This window comes from Xenopus tropicalis, chromosome 2, assembly GCF_000004195.4.
Source record: "Xenopus tropicalis strain Nigerian chromosome 2, UCB_Xtro_10.0, whole genome shotgun sequence".
In the NCBI taxonomy this organism is placed as follows: Eukaryota; Metazoa; Chordata; class Amphibia; order Anura; family Pipidae; genus Xenopus; species Xenopus tropicalis.
The window spans coordinates 136163911-136185452 of NC_030678.2; the positions used below are offsets into that span (position 1 = coordinate 136163911).

At 39.1% G+C, this 21542-nt stretch overlaps 1 protein-coding gene across 2 annotated transcripts; it reads right to left on the reverse strand.

Moving 5' to 3' along the window:
- Window positions 1–443: 443 nt before the first annotated feature.
- wnt1 (Wnt family member 1) lies at window positions 444–19770 on the reverse strand. 2 transcript variants are annotated; one of them, XM_031897150.1, is made up of 4 exons: window positions 19694–19770; window positions 4755–5014; window positions 3697–3962; window positions 444–3283 (listed from the first exon to the last, which is right to left on the reverse strand). In XM_031897150.1, exons 1-4 carry the CDS (start codon window positions 19714–19716, stop codon window positions 2792–2794), a joined length of 1041 nt encoding a protein of 346 aa, XP_031753010.1. In that variant the 5' UTR covers window positions 19717–19770; the 3' UTR covers window positions 444–2791. The 2 variants fall into 2 exon arrangements, with proteins under 2 accessions (XP_031753010.1, XP_002935152.1); XM_002935106.5 differs by lacking the exon at window positions 19694–19770 and adding an exon at window positions 8244–9185.
- Between the last annotated feature and the right edge of the window lie 1772 nt (window positions 19771–21542).

Sequence of the window (21542 nt, forward strand, 5' to 3'; positions counted from 1 at the left end):
AAATTGGGTCGGATTGTGCCTGACTTCTCTTCTGTAGAAGCGGTTCTGTCTGTACCTAACTCATCGTGTTAACCCAGTTGAGTTGCCCGGCCGCACCGCCTCTTACCTGGGACTCATCCGCGCCTTTCAGCACCTCCCCGCTGGACAGTTCCGCTGAAAACGTTCAACCTTGAGCTTCTATAGCTCAGGTCTAGGGGAGACGCAGCAACTTCCTCCAGCGTGTCGCACCCATCCCACCGCTCCATAGGCCACACACATACTCAGTGCTGAAGAACAGACAATTTGTTCCATGCTGAATCAGAACGAATTATCAATTATAATTCAGTAGTAAATATACTGTGGCACTGTGTGCAAGATATTCCATGATACCGATAGAGGCCAATTCTAATGCATCTGTATATGTACTACTAAACCTTGAAAGCATTACCCACAGTGTGCTATAATTAAGAAGCCAAAATAAATACTTTTATTTACAAGATCACATGTTACAACAAAATACTGTATATACAGCCATTATACATAAAATCTAAAAATATAGAGCCTACCTCTGACTAAAAGAATATCTGGATACTGTATAAAAATAGGAAAATAAGATATTTGGCTACAGTGTAAACAGGCATTACTTTTCATAGTGCAGAATACTTCAGGCAGAATGGTAGCGTCCACATTTACATTATGCAAAGAAGCAGCCTAAAACAGAGACAACACAAACATCAACCCTCATACACTTTTACACAATAATATAAATCCAGCACTGCAGTTACAAGTGTGCTGGCAAAGACTGCATCAGCCAGGCTGTCAGTGCTAGTAGAGATTAACCAGAAACTGTTCCCACTATGCTATGTAAACCTACAAGACAAACTGTGCCTTAATAAGCTATATGTGTTATCCACAATATTAGGATACAGTGGAATCAGTCACAATGTTGTTTATTGTGGTTCTTAAGTTGGGACAGCTGGAGGGGCCTCTGACCTGCAGAACAGACATGCAACCCTGACTCCATGTCATGTTTTCTGGGTATCCAGTAGAGGTCAAAAGTCTAGAATATACTTGTGTTATCATAAGAATGTTTAGAAAACAATTGCCATCTTCAGAGTACGTAGACATGGCATTTGTCCAGTTTGTGTAGGAAGAAAAAAAATATAATGGTTTACAAAAGTGCCACTTTTTAAATGCATAAGTGTTTATGACTCCCTATGCTTCAGTGTAAGCTGCCATCAGAGTTTTTCACTCCTTGAGTTTTTGACTTATAAATTAATAAACCTGCTTCTCATTCTTTTTCCAACTGAGAAAGTGCACAGAATAGCTTTTGTTGTGTACAGCAAGATCTTAATATTATTCTCAGCAGGGTATTTTTCTGGGTCTAAAGGAGAGATTGGAGATCCTGGGGTTCTTTAGTAAAGCTATGGATTCTTAATCTTAGGGGACATAAATGAGTTTAGACATATCAAACCTGCAGTGTTGATAGCCATTAATCTACTCTCTGAACTCCCTTACAGGTTCAGTCATTGGTAGAATAGTGGGGGCTCCAGTGTATCAACAGCTAAGTACCTGTAGTTTGGATATCTCTGATGTATATACAAAACATGTTGAAACTGTTTCAATATGTATCTGATAGAGAATTTGGTACAGTAATCCTGCTTATAGAATATATGATTTGTGGCTATAATATCTGTGAAAGTGTTACTAAATAATAACAAGGCTGATAGCGAAGTGACATTGTGATCGGCCAGCACTTTTCATTAAGAAATTAGCAATGTTGAAAGATCACAGGACACTGCAGCAGAAAACAATGCATGTAACCATGGCCCACAGTTATTAAACCCCCACAGGTACATCCATGGTTTCAGGAAATATTTGCAGGCTGTGGGTTACTTATAGCATTGCCGATTATGTTCATTGGCAAGAGAAATGCAACGGTTCCTATTATTTCTGTAAATGCAAATCCTAACAAACCCATATGTGCCATAGCCCCAGTCATGAGTCTGATGGTTATAAGCTAATCCTCACAATAACAAATCAAGCAACAGCTAGAATTGCAAAGTCCAGATGTCATTGTCAGATACTCATGTCATGGTTGAGACCTGATCAAACGTCAGTGAAAGAGATGCTGAGGTTTGTGCTGTACTGAGCTTAATGGTTCTGGAGGCTTTCAGTCAGACTAGGCCTCTAATCTAAGAAGAGAGTATTCTCAAAAGCCTCCATAATCATCCAAGTGAGAGGTCATTTAGTCACTTGACCAGTTTGCACCTTGTGAAATACAGTTAATGTGCTGTGATATTTCTGTTTCAACTTTTAATATGGGGGATTCACCAGCAGGTTATGCAGGAACATTTAAAAGTCAGTGCGCTAAATGTCATGGTTCAACTACAGCAGGAATATCAGTGCTACCTGGATGGTGAATTCAGAGTCATTATCATATCTTAAAGTTGTCAGTGGAGTAATAGGTTATACACTTAGTCTGGTGAAATGAATGTCCCATCCTCTTAGTTCCATCCAACAATGTCTCTGCCCATAAGAGTAATGACAGAATGAAATATTTTTCGCTTACATTTTCAGTGCCATAAAGGAAATGTGGGTAATGCAAGTTTTTATTGCATTGTTTTATGCCCTTCTAATTACAACAGGCATATAAATAAGGTGTTTTTCAGTACTGTGTGTCCCCTGCTTTCTTCTGGTTTTGAGGTTGCCAATCCTATTGTCACTTATAGACACATAACAACAATACCAGTTTCTGTATTGCAGCGCCACCTGATGGCAACCCGATATTGGATTAGTTTAGGTGAGGGTATCACAAGCACTCATGGACTATCTGAGAGCTAGTACAGTTCAAGCAGGTCACATGACAACACCAGTGAAATGTGCAATGGCAACGCTCAGTGACTTTTTCCGCCCGACTCCGGTATCCTCTACCGCAGCACAAGAGTTCACATCCATCTAGTCCCAATGAAGTGCTGTTACATATTCGCCCAGTGGTCCCAGGAGTTCCATTCTTTTCACTAGCACTGCAGAAGTTAGGAGACTTCTCAAAATAGACAAGATCCTGGGATGATGGCAGAGCATGGGTGGGGTTTTCTGGTTCTAGGTGAGGCGGGTCACTGCGGGAACCCCATCGATTGCTGCCATTGTTGCTGTAGGTGACTTTAGAGGCTCCATCAAAACGGTCCTTCAGAGCATCCCCAACTGAGCGGAAAGGGGGAAGCCGCATCCAGCACGTCCTGAGGGAGCAGGATCCTGACATTCCATGACACTTGCACTCCTGACGCATCTCTGTTAGCACTGTCTGTAAAGAAGAACAACTCTATCAATGCAAGAAAAAAACACCACAATGTGGCTGTTTCTATAATCACAGCTCCAGTCACAGATCAGGAGCCACTCTAGGAAGGCCTTAATCCCAATGAGGGAGAAAAAGTATCCCACAGATGTACAAAACGCAACCCTCTAGCATTCACATATTGGTGGGATACTGGAAGTTGTAGGATAAAAGTCACAGAAGAACCATTGGTTAGTGCAATGATATAACAACATGTTACTGGGCCCCTCAGCAAATTCAATTTATGTCCCAAAACATTGGGTGACCTGACCCTTGCATTGAGAATCAGGATGAGGCTTAAAACAATGTGCCACATAGAAAAAAATCATTATGTGCAATTGATTAGTTCATTAATGTTCCTATGATAATAACATCATACTTACCAATCTGCCAGCCTGATTGTTGTGCAGGTTTACCAGGTATTTCAGGTCTCTCCCTCTCTCACTGGAGTCCACAAACTCTCTTCCAATAAACCGGCCAAATTCAATGTTGTCGCTGCATCCACCCCAGTGCCAGTCTGGGCCTCCGGGACCCCTTCTTCGGTAATCACATGAACAAGACTCAATGGAACCTTCTGAGCACGAGCGAGCTACAGAATGAGTTACTCCTGCACTGGTGATGGCAAATACAAAAGCTGTTTCTCGGCAGCCTGGGAAAGGATAGAAAGACATATTAGCAATAGGCACTCACTGAGGAACAAAACTGCCAAACACACCGCTGGTTCATCAAAGCTTCCACTGTCATTAAATCACTCCCCTTCATATTTTTAGTCTTGTAACAAACTACAGGTATGGGATCCGTTATTCGGAAACCTGTTATCCAGAAAGCTCAGAATTATGGAAAGCCTGTCTCCCATAGACTCCATTTTAAACAAATAATTCAGATGTTTAAAATGGATTTCCTTTTTCTCTGTAATAATAAAACAGATACTACTAACTAAGACATAATTAATCCTTATTGGATGCAAAATAATCCTATTAAGTTTAATAAATGTTTTTTAGTAGACTTAAGATATGGAGATGCAAATTACAGAAAGACCCCTTATCCGGAATACCCTTGGTCCAGAGCATTCTGGATAACGAGTCCAATACCTGTACTGTCTTAATTTCTCCACATTGCTCAATGCTAATAATTTCATCTTTTGTTATATCTTTCTTTTACTTTATTTACTTTTACTTGAGCTCTCTCTGTCAATGACTTTCTCCTAAATAAATGTGATCTTTGTGCAGAATTACCAAAAGAAACATGTTTTATTGTATGTTTATAGACAAATTAAGTAAACTAGACCCTGCTTTTAAATATTGTAGATTTTACCTTTAATATCCCATCCTCATCTGTCTTTTATAACCAATACTAATGCCTAAAAATCACCTTGGCACAACTGGATAGCCATGGTCCATTTTCCACTTATTCCTCATCACTCTGGATTGGGGACACTTACCTCTGTTAATTATCTTTCCAAACACTTGGTTTCCAGTTCCAGTGGGGCAATTCCAGCGCCGGTTCCTAAATTGCCATTTGCACTCTCGGATAGCACTGTGTAGGCCTCGGGTTATACTCTGGAGGATTCCTGGGTTCTGGCGAATTAAACGTTTTTGCCTCCGACTGAGAAGCTGCAGACTAGGATCCAGTACCAAAGGAACAGGTTGAGCGTCTGACCCAGGAAGAACATTCCCTGCAGAAGCCACGTTCACTATCCCCCTGCAAAATATAAGGCAGTTAGGCCAAACAAATCTTACAAGTTATTGCTTCCAGGGTTAGAGTTTTCATTGCAAAGACACTGATTATATTTAATGGATGGCAAATAAACACTTGAAGGGGCCCATTTTTTTCTAAATATGTAACATACAGGTATTTGTATACCATGACAGAATAAATGAAGTTAATAAATAGAGTTAGGGAAGGGAGTGCCAGAATCCCCAATAGCTTTTAGCTGTGCATCACAGTACAACCATCCCATATATATAGTGTTGGCTATTACCCCGCAGTGCTAGAAGAAGCACACTCTAAATATATGAAGCTGTTCTGGCTGTTTGTACCATCATTGTGAAACCAGTGAACCATGGAATACCGGCTACTGGAACAAGCAGTAAATGTTTCACATATTCCAGTGATTTACATTTAAAAGCAGTGCATGGGGTACTTTGGGTAAGATGCAAACTGCTTATACTGTTCATTTTTTAAAACCAAAAGAGACTGTGTATTATATTATAGAAGCCACTGTATATCCGGGAGCAGCTTCTGATACAGTGTAAGTTGGATACAGTGTAATGCTAGCAGTGGTGCAGATAAATTCTGAAAGTCGTGTACACTTCACAGCTGAATTATTATTCAATTTTAATAATTATGTGGAATTACAGAAGTCTTGTGCTATATATATATATATAATAAGTTCTTGGAGGTGCACTCCCACAGCCATAAATGTCAATGTGACCAGTGGAGTGAAGTGCTACTTACTGACTATATATATGGAACCAAACCAAAGCAGGGTGTATTAAGTGTTAATACTTAGTACTGGAATAGAGACAGATAGGATTTCTGGCTATTAACTAAGCACTAAGGATTAAACCAGCACAGCAGGTACAGGTATGGGATCTATTATACAGAATGCTTGAAACATGGGGTTTTAAAGATAAGGGGTTGTTCCATTATGTGCAGCATCACTTCATAAGTCTACTAAAAAGCCTTTTATCATTAAAAAAAGTGTGATTATTTTGCCATTAACATGAATTTGTGAAGATGATGATGATTATTATAGAGTAAAATCAAGTTATTTAAAAATGTGTGATTGTTTATTTTAATAGGAAACTATGGGAAATGTTGTGATATTTCAAAGCATTCCAGGTAATTGATTTCCAGACAATAGGAGTAGTACACTATGTGCCTATACTGTGCAAGCTGAATGTACATGCTCTAATGTAAGAACGATTTCAGTTCAGAGACTGAGCATTCTGTAACTGTGAGAGAAAAATGGTTATTCTCACAATTAAAGTGGATATAAAACCCAATAGAATTTTGCCTAATTTAAGAAAATGTAATTTGTAATAAATGATTCCATTATACATTAATTGCAGATTTGCAGTGGTTTTGGATTTATTTAGAAAAGTAATTGCAACTGAAATCGCAACTGACCCTCTCTGTTCTCTGGTCCTGATATTTTAAACAATTTAACTAATTCCAGTTCTCCTCCATCCAAGACAGATCTAATAATCAGCTGATTTCTACTTCGTTGTTGCAAAAGTATGAGCCTCCAGGCACTGTATTCAGTAGCAAATACAATAACATTATATAACTTCAACACAAATAAACATTTTAATTAATTTATATTGGTAAGTAACTTGCTTAGAATTACATTTTCTTCCATTAGGCACATTTTTCTTTTTGGGTAGCAATCCCCTTATATGGATATCTATCTATCTATCTATATATCTATCTATCTATCATCTATCTATCATTTATCTATATGTATATCTATCTATCTATCTATATGTATCTCTATCTATCTATATATTACCTATCTATATGTATATCTATCTATCTATCTATCTATCTATCTATATATCTATCCATCCATCTATCTATCTATCATTTATCTATATGTATATCTATCTATCTATCTATATGTATCTCTATCTATCTATCTATCTATATATTACCTATCTATATGTATATCTATCTATCTATCATCTATCCATCTATATATCTATTATCTATCTATCTAGCTAGCTAGCTATATGTATACTAGCCATCTATCTATATGTATATCTATCTATCTATCTATCTATCTATCTATATATCTATCTATGTATTTATCTATCTAGGTAACAGTAACTTTGAGTGATATATAGACTGATTATACTATAACTGTGGAAGAAGTACAGGCCGGTTATACTGTATACTGTACAGGTATCATATATTGTACGACAGTAAGGGTAGGAAGGACAGGCTGGCTGAATATATTGTAAATAAGGGAGAGGGTCAGGCTGAATATACTGTAACTTTAGGCCAAGTACAGGTAAAATATACTGTAATTCTGGGAGAAGTACAGGCTGAATGTAGGTTAAATTTGGGAGAGTTACAGGTCTGTAGGATAAATACACTATCTCTGGGACAGGGACAGGCTGAATATTCTGTATCTATGGGGCAAGTACAGCATGAATATAATATATCTCTGCAAGAAATATGTGCTTTATATACTGCCTTAAAGGATAAATGAAACTAGTGAGTGCAGAAATGTATGCAGCAGCTGAAAGCTGTCATTTTAGAAGCAATACCAATTGCCTACATTGTAATTTTGGCTTCGGTGCTTTTGGTTTGTCTATAATTTTGGTAAAATGTGCGGTAATTTTGATACACAAGGTGTTGGTGAAGAGCAGCTCTGGGTGTAAAAAAGCCATAGGAAAAGGGATGACACCGGTACAGCAGGTAGGCTAATAGGGTAATACTGGGATGATTTGCACAGGGAGCAAGGGAAGGGATTGCACTCACTAGCAAACCGCAGAGAACTGCCAATGCCCTGACATCTGGTTGCAGATGCAGAAAGCTAAGAATCAGTTCAGTTGCCCTAATGTCATTTCAGATTCTCCCATTCACAAATAGGATCATAAATATGAATGTCAGTTTTCAGCATCGGATACTATAGAGGAAAGTGCGAGTAGTAAGTGCCACACAGAGCTGCTTTGCGCCTCAGGGACACTGCGGTCTGTGAGTCAGTTTGGAACCGTGTCATTTACACAACAGGGAGATCTAGGAAAGTAAAGCAGATACCAAGGTAAAATGACTAGCATGAAACCGAGCATATGGGCATTGCCTTGTCTTGCGTGTGTCCTTCCAACTCCTGCTGAACTACAAACCCCACCATACACATTTGCTATTGTAGTTAGACAGCTGGAGTATAACTCTGCCCAGATTTGCCCTTTGCGTTACTTACCACCATTTCCCGCTGTTATTCACTGCGATGGTGTTGGACAGAGAAGAAAAGGCCAAAACCCACAGAGTCTTCAGGCCGACCAGGAAGGTGAGGATCCTCATTGCTGGGAGACAGGGTGCACCCAAGGCAGGAACAGCAACAGGTGGGAAGGGTCGGCGGGGTGGGCCCAGGGGGTTATACCTGAGCTTCTAGTCAGAGCAGCCCCGATAAAGAATGCCAGGACAGGGGATGAAGAATGCCAGCAGAAATAGTGCCCACAGTTGGACAAGTCTGACTTAATTCTAGCTGAGCAACGTGAGAGGTTCGGTGAGTCGCCACCAGACCCGGCAGTTCTGAGAGCAGTTCTGCAGAACCCGGTAAGCGCTAACTAAGTCGCACTAAATAAGTCGCACTAAATAAGTAGACCTCGGCTTAGCCTAACAATAAGGGCCGGGGAACATAGTCTGCTCCTACTGTGTAGGTGACACAGCGGTCAGGAGCTGTCTTTCCATCAGAGAAGGCCAGAGAGAAAGAGAGGTGGGGAGAGAGATTAATACCCTTAATGTCCATAGAGCCCAGCTCAGTCATTGTACAATTCCTCCCCAATCCTTCTCTGCATGACAGCCACTAAATCCAAGGCAGAGGGGGCAATCCTCCCACCCCCACATCTCCACATTTTACTCAGCAATGTTGAGTGGGTGAAAATATCATCAAAAGCCGTTTTTTTCCCTTTTGCGTCCTATGTGTCACCCAACTGTAAGTCTCCAGTGATCTGCTAAATGAGAGTTTTGTGGCCCTGGCAGATACTGGCCATAGAGCAGATAGGCACAACTCCCTGCGATCTCTTGCCCTGCATGATTGGCATTGGCAGTGTTTGCAGAGAGCGACTTTATTTCTCCAGATCCCACGTTTTTCTCTCCCTCGCCCCTGCCTGAAATATCCTATCTCTCTGCCTCTGTCCAGGGAAGGAGCTGAGCATCTCTGAGGTTTCTCTGGTGGCTTTCTCCCTTTTTACTTTTTTTTCACTTTTTCTTTTTTGGCAGGAGTTCTACATACTGTACGTCATTCTGGTTAAATGCTCCTGTTACCAACATGCTGTGTCTCAAGCGTGGGGATGCCTGTCCATCAAGTTAAAGGGCTACATCACCTTAAAATGAACTTTTCGTATTCAATCAACAATTCTTTTCAATTGGTCTTTTTTTTTAACTTTTAGTGGTTTTTTTTATTTTTTTGTTCTGCAGCTGTTATCTGTTGCTATGAATTAATTACCCTGGCAACCAGAGGGAAGTCCAAATAGAAGATGAATAGTAGGGGGCTTAAAAAGAAAAAAAAAATCAGTAAAAATAAGAATAATATTATACTTAAAACCTCACTGTCAATTGGTAGGGATGTAGCGAACCTCAAAAAAAAAGTTCGCGAACTTCCGCCGAAAATTGCGAATATTCGCGAACTTTGCGAACCCCATAGACTTCAATGGGAAGGCGAACTTTAAAAAATAGAAAAGCCATTTCTGCCCAGAAAACTGATTTTAAAGTTGTTTAAAGGGTGCCACGACCTGGACAGTGACATGCTGGAGGGGGATCAAGGGCAAAAACCTCTGAAAAATTGACACACGCCGTTTTTCGAAATGATCGGTAATTTTGCGACTTTTTCGTATTTTTCGGCGCTTTCGTAAAGTTATCGTAAGTTTTGCGACTTTTTCGGAGCTTTCGTAACGTTATCGTAAGTTTTGCGACTTTTTCGGATCATTCGTACCGTTATCGTAAGTTTTGCGACTTTTTCGGATCATTCGTACCGTTATCGTAAGTTTTGCGACTTTTTCGGATCATTCGTAACGTTATCGTAAGTTTTGCGACTTTTTCGGATCATTCGTAACGTTATCGTAAGTTTTGCGACTGTTTCGGATCATTCGTAACGTTATCGTAAGTTTTGCGACTTTGTCGTACCGTTATCGTAAGTTTTGCGATTTTTTCGGAGAATTCGTACCGTTATCGTAAGTTTTGCGATTTTTTCGGTGCCGGCGAACCCAAATTGCGAACATCACGAAAAGTTCGCGAATTTGCGGACTTGCGAACACCCGATGTTCGCGCGAATTAGTTCGCCGGCGAACAGTTCGCTACATCTCTATCAATTGGCTGTTTTGTTTCCAGGGTCAGTGACCTCCAATAGCCAGACAGTACTATAAGAGCCAGAATTAGTAGGATATTAATTAAAAAAAAGAAACTTACAAAATAAATTATGAAGACCAACTGAAAAGTTGCTTAGATTGGGTCCAGCTATAACAAAAGTTAATTGAAAGGTGAGCTTTTTCTTTTAAGAAAAAGTAAGAATCATAGAATGATTTCTATGGCTACTGTATTAAAATAGAGTGAAAGGGGTTGTTAGGGCTCTATCTTTCATGTATCTATCTGCCCAATTAAGTAGTACCAAAATACAAAAATGTCCACAGAAGGGTTGGTTCTATCCTCTTGTCTCTTTTGTAACTGTACCTTGTAATTATTTTTATTTATTATTATACTTTGTATTTTTCTATTATTATTTTAACAACCCCCTGTTGTATTAATCTGTTCTACTGTAAAGTGCAGCGTACATAAGTTGCACTTTATAAATAAAGATATACATACATATATATATATATATACATACACACACACTTATAATGTGCTATACATGAATACACATTCAATATATAAAGCTCTGTACACTCCAGACCTGATCTTGGCAAACTGATTTGTTGTTCTGTAGACAGGGTTGGACAGGTCTGGCGGGGGGGGGCGCTGGGAGAAAACCTGTTGGGCCCTGGCTCTCATGGCCCCCACCTACCCAGGTCCACTCCCCTGTCTATGCTGCCCCAACAAAGATTAAGAGTAAGGAGGCAGAAGTTACGTGATGTGGCACGTGCTCACTCACTCGGGGGGGGGGGGGTGGGATGTGAGGGGGGCCCTTTAAGTTGCAACCCCGGTGGGCCACTGCTGCCCCAGTCCAACAGTGTCTGTAGAGCTAGCAATCAAATTTCAGTTGAAGATAAGTGCATTGCCCAAGGTAAAAAAAAGAGATGAAAAGGAAATTAACCCAGGCTTTCCATTGTCACATTACACTGCCTGAGTCTCTTTCCCACTGGGATACAGCTTCTTTATCATTTCTGTTTCATTAAAGTGACAGCAACATTAACATTTGAGGTGGTCTTATATAAAGAGCATATTGTTACTTTACTAGACTCCGTCTCACGCACTCCATTTTATTTCCTGTTATATCCCTCTCTCTACTGATTTACAGCAGCACATATCTGCCCCATAGAATGTTCAACATATATGTTATCTGTAAATAATATAATGTGCTTTACATATGCAGTGCAGGGAGCAACCCCAAATAATGGCATGTGTGTTAGCTAATAGAGGGTGTAAAGTTGTATAGTTTTCACACACACACTCGCCACCGAGGCTGCAACATGGTGCTTAAGAATCAGGATACGTAGATTTACTGAGAATAGGAATTGCACTCAGAAAAGTTGCTTAGAGTGTTTAAACCCTTTATTTAGCCACAGAGAGTAAAACCATTAGTTAATAGGGGGCACAGCTTTTACTGAGTCATGTAGATGAACAACAGTTCTGTCGCATGCACAAAATATTTACATAGATTCATTTTTGTGGCACAGAACAAAATATTCCGGTAGTTACAAAATATTTCATTGATTCCTTTCTGTGGCACATTCCAAATTATTTCAGCGGTTCAGTTCCAAACCATGCTCCAAATTTAAAGGAGATTTAGTTCTGTGGCACTGTATAAATATTTTAGTAGATTCAATTATGATGCGCACTACAAAATATTCCAGTAGATTCAGTTCTGTGGCACATTACAAAATATTTCAGTGGTTCAAAATGGTACGAAATATTCCAGTAAATTTACTGTTAATTACCAATATATTGCAGTGGTTCTGTCCTGTGGTGTACGACAAAATATTTCAGTAACTTCCCTTCTCTGGCAAAATATTTTGGTGGTTCTGTTCTGTGGCACACTACAAAATATTTAAGTACATTTATTTCTGTGGCTTACTACAAAATATTCTAGTTGATTCATTTTTCTGTATCATTGTAAAATATTGTTAAAAAATGTATAATTGGTTCAGTTATTTGATACATAAGAAATATTAAAGTGGGTTCATTTCTGTGTCTGTAGCAAAATACTAAACATTTAAGTAGATTACATTTTGTGACATGTTACAAAATATTCCAGTAAATTCACTTTTTTGGTTTATTACAATACATTTCAGTAGATTAAGTTCTGTGGCATGCTACAAAATATTTAAGCAAATTCACTTCTCTGGCACACTAAACAATTTTAAAATGGTTCAATCCTGTGACACACCACAATTTATTTAAATAAATGATTTTCCGTGACACAGTACAAAATATTTATGTAGATTTGTTTCTGTGGCATGCTACAATATACTCTAGTCAATTCATGTTCTCTGGCACAATACAAATCTAGTGATACTGACATTAAAAAAACTAGTTTTAAAAATATTCATGTAGATTAATACTTCCCAATAGGTCATGTTGATCATTTTTCTGATAGGGCTGCTTTTGTAAGTAATTGTTAATTGAAGTTTTAAAACCTGAAATATTTCAGTAGATCTAGCTCTGTGGCAGATAATTGTATATTTAACTGGAATTAGTTCTGCATGGCAAACTGTTTTTATAACTGGTGACCCAGCACCTTGGGCCAAAAATCCTAGTAACAGAGAATGCAGCACATATGGGGACTGCTATAGGATTGGGTAAAAAGCCCTCTGTGAGCACCTGACTATTTCTAGTATGCTACTGATTCTGATACCTGTCTTAATATGTCTACATGTTATTCACACATATTAAAGTGATAGTTTTTATTCTACTGATTTTTTTTATACTGATTTTAGGTTATGTTGTCTATTTTTGTGTGTGGATAGGTATTTTAGTGATATTTCTTCAGATCAGTGGTTTGCTAACTGTGGAGCTTCCCCTTAGAGCGGCCATAGCAGTAGATCTGGGGGTCCAGCCTTAAGGACAGACAGTTATTTGCAGTCCCAGATGCCCCTGGAACTGTAGTTATATAATTAATTATATAATTTTTTTGTTCCAATAAATTCCTAATCTTGTTTGTCCTGCATAGGGGCTTGAATCAATGAGTAAAACCCTCTGCTGTACAGTGAGACCAATGAGACATTTATAAGTGTCTGTTGGTAGTAGACTGTATTTATTATATTATATATTGTCAATAAATGTTTTGTAGCTCTTTTAGGACATGGTAGATCATTGCAATCTAATAAGAAAATAAATGTTAAAGTCAGAGCTTTCCCTTTAAAGACGAAACTACTCTCTCTCTCCATTTACCTTCATTGAATAAAATAATTCCAGCAGGAAGCAATTGTCTGTAGGAACTGTAAGCAGAAACAAAAAAAGGCAACCTGGCAAACCATGAAAATTGGCACAGACATGATCAAGCACAACAGTAAGAATGCCGGCAGTTGAACATGAGTTTAACAAGGAAGGAACTGCTTTTTGTAAAAGCCACACATTTTTGTTTGCCCACCAAAAATTGTACATTTGTGAGTTTGGCAAAGTATAGTGACAATGCAACATCAAAATAATAGGGTTCAATGAACACAATGGTATCAGAATAAAATATATAAAATAAATCCATAGTTTATTTATATATCATACAATATGGAAACCCAATCTTTAATGTAGGAGAGAATGACACAGCACTGAATAAGCTTGTTTTTCCCGCTTGAATGGGAAAGTACATTTACTTGAATTGTTGGACTTGTGGCACTTGCAACCAGCTATTGCTCATTCTTGAATAGTAGTTATTATGAGATAAAAACTCCCCAGTTCCCATATGTTCTAGGTAAAATCTTTTTGAGATAAATTCTGGCAAATTCAAGTTTTACCTGAAGAGAAAATGCAGAGCCGAAGCATCCTGTGTACCACTGCATGCATGACTGAATGATATATGTAAGGACTATATTATATTAAGGAACAGGTGATAAGGAAAACTTCCTAAGACACCTATGGAATACTAGTGCAGATACGCTGTTACTTTATTTCCACACTGAAGCCTAGTATGCACACAAAATATGTTTCAACATAATGCACAGAATTTGGATGAATATGCGTATGAAATAATGTATTTGTTGGGTTGAGGGTACATGTTGGTGTTAGCTCTGTTTGTCTCCGAGCACCCATAAAAACACCATGCTCCCCAAGACAAGTTCTTATATATAATAGTTCTGAAGACCGTTGGAAACTCAGCACTGAGTGTTCCAACAGAGGACATACTGAGATAATATTAGACAAAATGTTTAGATCCTTTTGGCTAAAAATATGTGTGGATACATTTTTTGCCATATAGTGTATTTTTTCAGATTCAACCGACATGGTTGAGGTTAAATATAACCAAAGTTTATCATGGGACTATGCTGTACTCCCTAAATTTCTTTATCATATGCAGTCGTATCTCAGTTTTTCCGTCTATAATCTTCCATATTCATCTGTTGCACCCTGTTGCCCTCTAGATCCCAATAAACCTGGATATTCCCGAACCTCTGGTATTGCACTAGGCATACTGTACATACTTAGTAGTAAGTGGATTGGGCTCACACATGAGACTTTTGTTGTTGTGACCTATTTGGAGGATTCAGATAACTGCTAAAAATGTACATAATTGTAATGGAGACGTTTGTTTTGGGAAAAATTATAAGAACATGGCATTTGAATATATAAAGAAAAATACTGAGATACTGATATCAGAGTGATTGTTTGACTTTAGAACTATATAAATGGCCCAGTGTGGTTGAGACAGATTCCTGTCTGTGTATCATTTGGGATGCCCATCATTCTGGCCCAAGGGCTAGTAAGTATATCTATAGTAATGAGTTACATCATATTGCCTTGTATATTTCCCTTGAAGATGTTTCTCTAGTCACCTGACTGGCTTTCTCAATTGAGAGAATTATCTGCTATGTAAACAGTGTAATTTAGGGCTCTGGCACACGGGGGAGATTAGTCGCCCGCGACAAAACTCCCTGTTCGCGGGCGACTAATCTCCCCGAGTTGCCTACCCCCGCCATCCCGCCGGCGAACATGTAAGTCGCCGGCGGGATGGCACACGCGGCGGGGCGATTTCAGGAAATCTGGATTTGTTTTATTTTTTATCTACAGAGAAAAAGGAAATCAGTTTTAGAATTCTGAATTATTTGAATAAAATGGAGTCTATGGGAGACGGCTTTCCGTAATTCGGAGCTTTCTGGATAACGGGTTTCCGGATAAGGGATCCCATACCGGTATAGTATTATTAGTATTAATGCCATAATAGATGTAAGGAAAACCTTATTTACATACAGGGCATATTTTCCCCTTAAGCCATGCCCTCATATATTAGTATTAATGCCGTAATAAATGTAAGGAAAATCCTATTTACATACAGGGCATATATTCCCTTTAATGAGAGTAAATCCTATCCTCAATTTACATTTAAGTCAGTTAAAGAAAACGCCTTTAGGCATCCAGTTAGGATCCTAAATGATTAACAATCAGTCCAGATTAACCCCAGGGGAGATGCACTGTCGGGGGCCTTTTAAGCAGAGAATAAAGCGCATTGAGCCAGGAATATGTGGCAATAGGTTTTGCATTTTATTGGATCACAGAAATGTTATGCTTACATTGTGTACAAACTACACAGACTTTTATTTGGGTATATTCTGGCCTTAACTGCATTTTTTCTTTTGCTATGCCTGTAAAAGCCTATTGATGCAGAACTTAAAGAGTTCACATTTATTTCCTGAACATCAGACTTTGACAATGCCATCTTTAGATGTGAAATCAGTTTGCTGTCATGAAGCCTCCAAAAATGTTACTACCCCAAGCAGTAACCCATATTTCCCTGCCACTGCCAACATGGCCAATATTTTATATTAGTGGATTTACAGTAACCAGTGCCACAAAGATGCAGATTTGACCCTTCAGATGAGAAATACAAATGTGATGGCAGAGTGAATGAGACCCAACAGAGTTGACACTCGTGCATCAATAACTCTGTTTACTCTCAATCAGTGGCGTATCAATAGGAGGAGCAGACTCTGCAGCTACTGGGGGGCCTGGGGAAGAGAACACCTGCTAAGAATCCACATCAACCCAGCTCCATACTGCTAGATAAATATGACTGAAAGGAAGGGGTACACGTGTTGTGGTGGGGGGGGGGGTCCAAAAATATTTTTATTGTGGGGGGGATGATAAACTAGAAAGTAACTCACATCACAGAGAAAGGGACCAGTCAAAACCAACAAATATTAATATAAGATATTACTAGTATCAATATCTAATATCATCTCCCCCAACCTTATCCACGGGATTTGCAAGTAGTGGGGCTGACTCCTGGGTTGTAACAAGGGCCAGGGCCCAGCAATATTTTTGTAGGGGGACAAGAGTAGCTGAAGTTACACCCCAGCATGTATAATCACAACTTGTTATAGCAAATCTGTTCACTAAGTACTTATTACATGTCACTAGAATTCTGTGCTTCTAGATGCTGGCAACTGCAGTTGTGCATAAATGGATGCAGTAGTTATTGCCCTGAGGCAGCTCTGTGGATGCCCCTTGCACTTGGGTTTCTTGCATTGGAGGGGGCCTGGGTGGGGGGGGGCACATTGCTTGTGTATCACTATTGCACTCTTTGCACTAGCAAAACCAAAATTCAAATTTAAAGATTGGAATTTAAGCTCTTGAAGTTACCAAGAGCAGCTTTTTGCCACCCCGGATAACTTTAGGGACCTGCCTCATGGCAGCAGTGCCCCTGGTTGTTGCATGAATTGAGATGAAGGGTCATTATGTCCAAAGCACCTTCCGGACAGTTATGCTTGGTGCCACGGAGATCATTCTGCCTCCTATTGAGTATCATACACAACAAGTGCACCTTTTGACACTGGACAAACTTGGAGCAAGGGTAGGGTTCCCACAGCTGCCAGCATCAAAAGGCACCATGTACTTGCTCCTTTATTTTACACCAAGTGCACATCCCATTCCAAAAACATGCGCAATTTGAAGGATTAGGCAAAATTGCTTTATCCACATCTCCACATTACACTGAAATTATGGGAGAAAACTCAGCATTGTGGTTAAAAACATAGCATCTTGCATCCAAAATATAACTGCACACTGCACTTGCGGTCATAAATGACCCTTTCTGTCTGCTGCTGGACTGGCAATCAAAACTTAAGCTAAAAGCAGTCAAAAGTCCGGTCAAGCTGACCTTAGGCTGGAATTTGTGTGACTTCTGCAGCCAGTTGCCAAATATTGGTCAGCCACTATATTCATTAGTGCATTCATACAGTGCTTTACTTACCATCTCTAATGATCTGGTATTCATTAGGGCACACACTAGGTAGAATAGTTAGCTACCAAATTCCATTTAGGGATTCTTATACAAGGACCTGGGTGTATTATCAAAGTCTTACATCAACTGGACAAGGATCTCGGTAGGACACACACTCCCATAGCTTTTAATCTAATGACTTTCTTTAATTGGTTTAGCTGAAGCTGTGAGGAAGATTAATGACACACCTCAGGCTGTGCTTGGGCTTCTTATTTAATGGCAGCAGAGCAAAGAAACCATGAGGAGTTCTGACAACAAGGAAGGCAGATATCAGAACTTTTTTATCTCAAACATTCAGATACACGATGGCTCATTTACAAATGCAGTGCATGGTTCAAAGTGCATTTTTTGGAGACAAATTGGCATATTTTTTTCTTCAGCTCAATTTCACATGATGCAACAGTAGTGCCCATTTGTTATATTGCACGCAAGTTGCGATGAATGCAGTGAATGAGTTAGAATGTTGTCAATTCCTGCGTGCACGAATGCATTAGCATTAGATCTGCATGTGATACTTATGTGTGCTTTACAACAAGAGTATTAGCCTTTTTTTTTATAGTAATGTCCATTTGGGGGTTTATGCCACCTTTGGATACAGCCCTAAACCCTCCAGTCTATATATATAATTGTAAATTTCTTCTCCTGTGCTTTGCTACAAAAGCTATCCTGTAAATTCTGTTCACACAAAGAAGCCAGTGGTCATAGTGAGTCAGTGTGTGATAGCGCCAATCATTGTGTGAGTCAGTCTGCGGCTCCTCCTCCTTAGTTAGTAACTTACCCATCCATACACAATCAACTACAAGCCCCAGCACACACGCCCTGGCTCACTTGTTTGCTAACAGTGGGGGGAATTCACAAAAGACACAGTGAGATGAATTTAATCTAAAACTGGCGTAAAATGTTTGTTTGCTCCAGAAAATCATAAACAACAAATTCACAATCAACCATTTGTTTTTATTTATTTATTTTTACAACAAAATTGTGTTTTCATCATCAAAAAGTCAGAGTAAACTAATTTTACAAGTTTAACCCTATCATTTTGAATTTTACATTATTAACGCCAGCAAAACATTCTGCGGCAGGGACTGATATAATGATATAATGTATTATCTCTGTAAAGCACTACGGCATATGTTTGTACTCCATATAATAATAATAAGTGGTTTATCTGGTCTACTTTACAATATAACGTAATATGAAGGAGCAAAGTTGTCAGTGGATGATAACATTACACAAAATGATTTGCAAAGTAAGCCGACACCCAGGTCAATTAAATGTGATTTTTGACTATTTCACCAATAACTTCGCTGCCACTTGTTGTTCCATTCTTTGATTTAAAAAAAAACAAAGCTCTGTAATGTTTTCTAATTGTAGAAAATGTTATATTCTTTAAAATACTTAAGATTTCTTTACCTTTGGGGGTTTGATGATTTGATCAAAATAAAAGGACTGGAACAATACATTTAAATAATTATATAAGAAAAACAACTTGTGTTAGAGCTGAAGAAGCCATGAGAAGCAATTAAACTCAGCTTTTCAATCCCTGCTGTGCTTTTCTATACAGAAACAGAGGCGTACTATAGATAATTGCTTCCCCAGCCTGCTGAGAAGCAGCACAACCAATAACATATATCTCAAATACTGTCAATATGGAAACATTTACACACATATATCAGGCCAGGGTTTCTTAACCTGTGGCTCAGGACCCTAAAAATGGCACCCCATTCAAACAAACAGTTCTAAACCACCTGAAGCTGCCTTTCTGGATCTGGGTCTAGAAGCCTGACCTACTGTTCCTATAACCAGGGCCAGTCTCACTGCTGTGCCCAATAACCATCAGTAGTTGACAGAGGGTGTAAGGGCCCCAGGGGTAGCAGCTCCAGTGGGTCTTGCAGACCCCAATCTCTGCAGCTGTTTTAAGTTAGTCACACACTGGGAAAGATCCATGGGGACATGGGGGCATTTTGAGATAATACCGACTCCCATGTGACTTATGTGAAAGAATTCCAACCAAATATAAAGAGAAGTCAGTCATGAAAAAGGAAAAATGACATCATACTTACCGTGATTTTCCTTCCCTGGACATCCTCCATGTCAGCTACACATGAATAAACTCCGCCCCTTTGACCCCAGACAGAAGACCCTCCCCTAATCAAACTTTAAAGCCTTCCCACCCCCTTACACAGGTGACTACCTACCAAGCTGCCAGGTTCCTTTATTATAGAGAACAGGATGGGAGAAAACTTGCTGACAGGGAGGATGGCCAGGAAGGGAAATTATGGTAGTTATGATGTAATTTCCCCTTTTACCCTGGCCATGTCAGCTATACATGGGATGTACCCAAGCTTAACTTATAGGGAGGGTAATATAAGTAAATATTTTTAAAAGGATTTCTTAAACAGTTGAGACAACTCACAGAACATTGTACTAAGTCCAAAACAGAAGGATTCTGCTCCTTATTTTAACACAGCTCATTCCACTTTTTTAACCTATACAGACTGAAGGAAACTGAAGACTGCAGATGAGGATCCTGTGGAAAATAAACAGAGGTTAAACCTACATGAAATCTACATACAAGGTAATTAAAAACAGAAAGCAACCCTTAATAACTGCCACCATGTTAATATACCCTTAGCATACAGAAAGTATATGAATTGTACCTTTAAAAAGGGTATATAGGTAACAGCTCCCACAATCAAACACTACAGGCTCATTCGATTATGACACACTCAATCTAAGTATAAATATAGTTTAAATACAATGAGTGGAATGAAACATCCATAATCATTCATGAATAGCTGTGATGGTTCCAGCATCAGTATGCTTAAAGTGGACCTGTCACCCAGACATGAAAATCTGTATAATAAAAGTCCTGTTCAAATTAAACATGAAACCCAAATTCATTTTTATATTAACACATCCAAACCCATTATAAAGGCATTTAAAAATCACAGCTGTCAATCATATATTGCTTGCCCCGCCTCTATGCCTTAGGCATAGAGGCGGGGCAGACAGTAACTTTAGCTTTCCATTCAGCACTACCTAGATGTCACTGCACATCTCACTTCTCCCCTCCCTCCTCCTTATCTAACTGTGTAGCCAGTGCATGGGCATGGCCATCAGGTCCCCCATTCTATCACATAAACAAGATTTTGGCATGATACAAAGCTTGCCTTAATAACAGTGTCCACAAAATGGTGCCTGCCTGCTTGCTTTGATTGAGTAATTCCAAGACGGAAGGAAACAAGATTTATATTATTTATATTGAGTAAGTAAAGTTTATTTTGCTCAACTAACAATATAGAAAATAATTTGGACTTATTTCTTAGGGTGACAGGTCCGCTTTAATGGCTTTAGACCAACCCTCTCCTGTGTTAAACCTAGTTTCATAGCTAAATGGCTGTAATGTAAAGGGTGGGTAGAGATATACACAGTTACTGAGTGGCCCTAAATGTAAAGGCTTACAGTGCTATACACAGAAAACAATTACCGAGTGTCCCTAAATGTAAAGGGCCCTTAGCATTATACACAGTATACAGATGCCATTTCACTAGTGATGAGCAAATCTGTCCCGTTTCGCCGTAAAATTCGAAATGGCGAAAATGTTGCAAGTCAAAAAAAAATTGCAGCGACAATTCTTTTGACGGGCAACAATTTTTTTGACATGGGCGACAATTTTTGGACGCGCTGCAAATTTTTATGCAGCAAAGTTTTTCATCTGTTTCGCAAAAAAAATTCGCCAATGGCGAAACACGGGCATTCACCGCAAATCCATGCCTGGCAAAACATTTTGCCCATCACTACATATCACTGAAACTGACAACAGAGACTTTTGTTTATTAAAAGAAGCCAGAGAATGGGCTGCCATCTGACTGGCACATATCTCACACAGCTCTAACGTGTCGGGATGCA

What these genes read in the sequence shown, in the direction of transcription:
- wnt1 (XM_002935106.5), bottom strand. Translation starts at nt 8,344, where the DNA reads ATGAGGATCCTCACCTTCCTGGTCGGCCTGAAGACTCTGTGGGTTTTG. An exon ending in TGGAAAGATAATTAACAGAG is followed by an intron (nt 3,963 to 4,754) that starts GTAAGTGTCCCC and finishes ATCCTTTCCCAG; the next exon opens with GCTGCCGAGAAACAGCTTTT. An exon ending in ACAATCAGGCTGGCAGATTG is followed by an intron (nt 3,284 to 3,696) that starts GTAAGTATGATG and finishes TCTTCTTTACAG; the next exon opens with ACAGTGCTAACAGAGATGCG.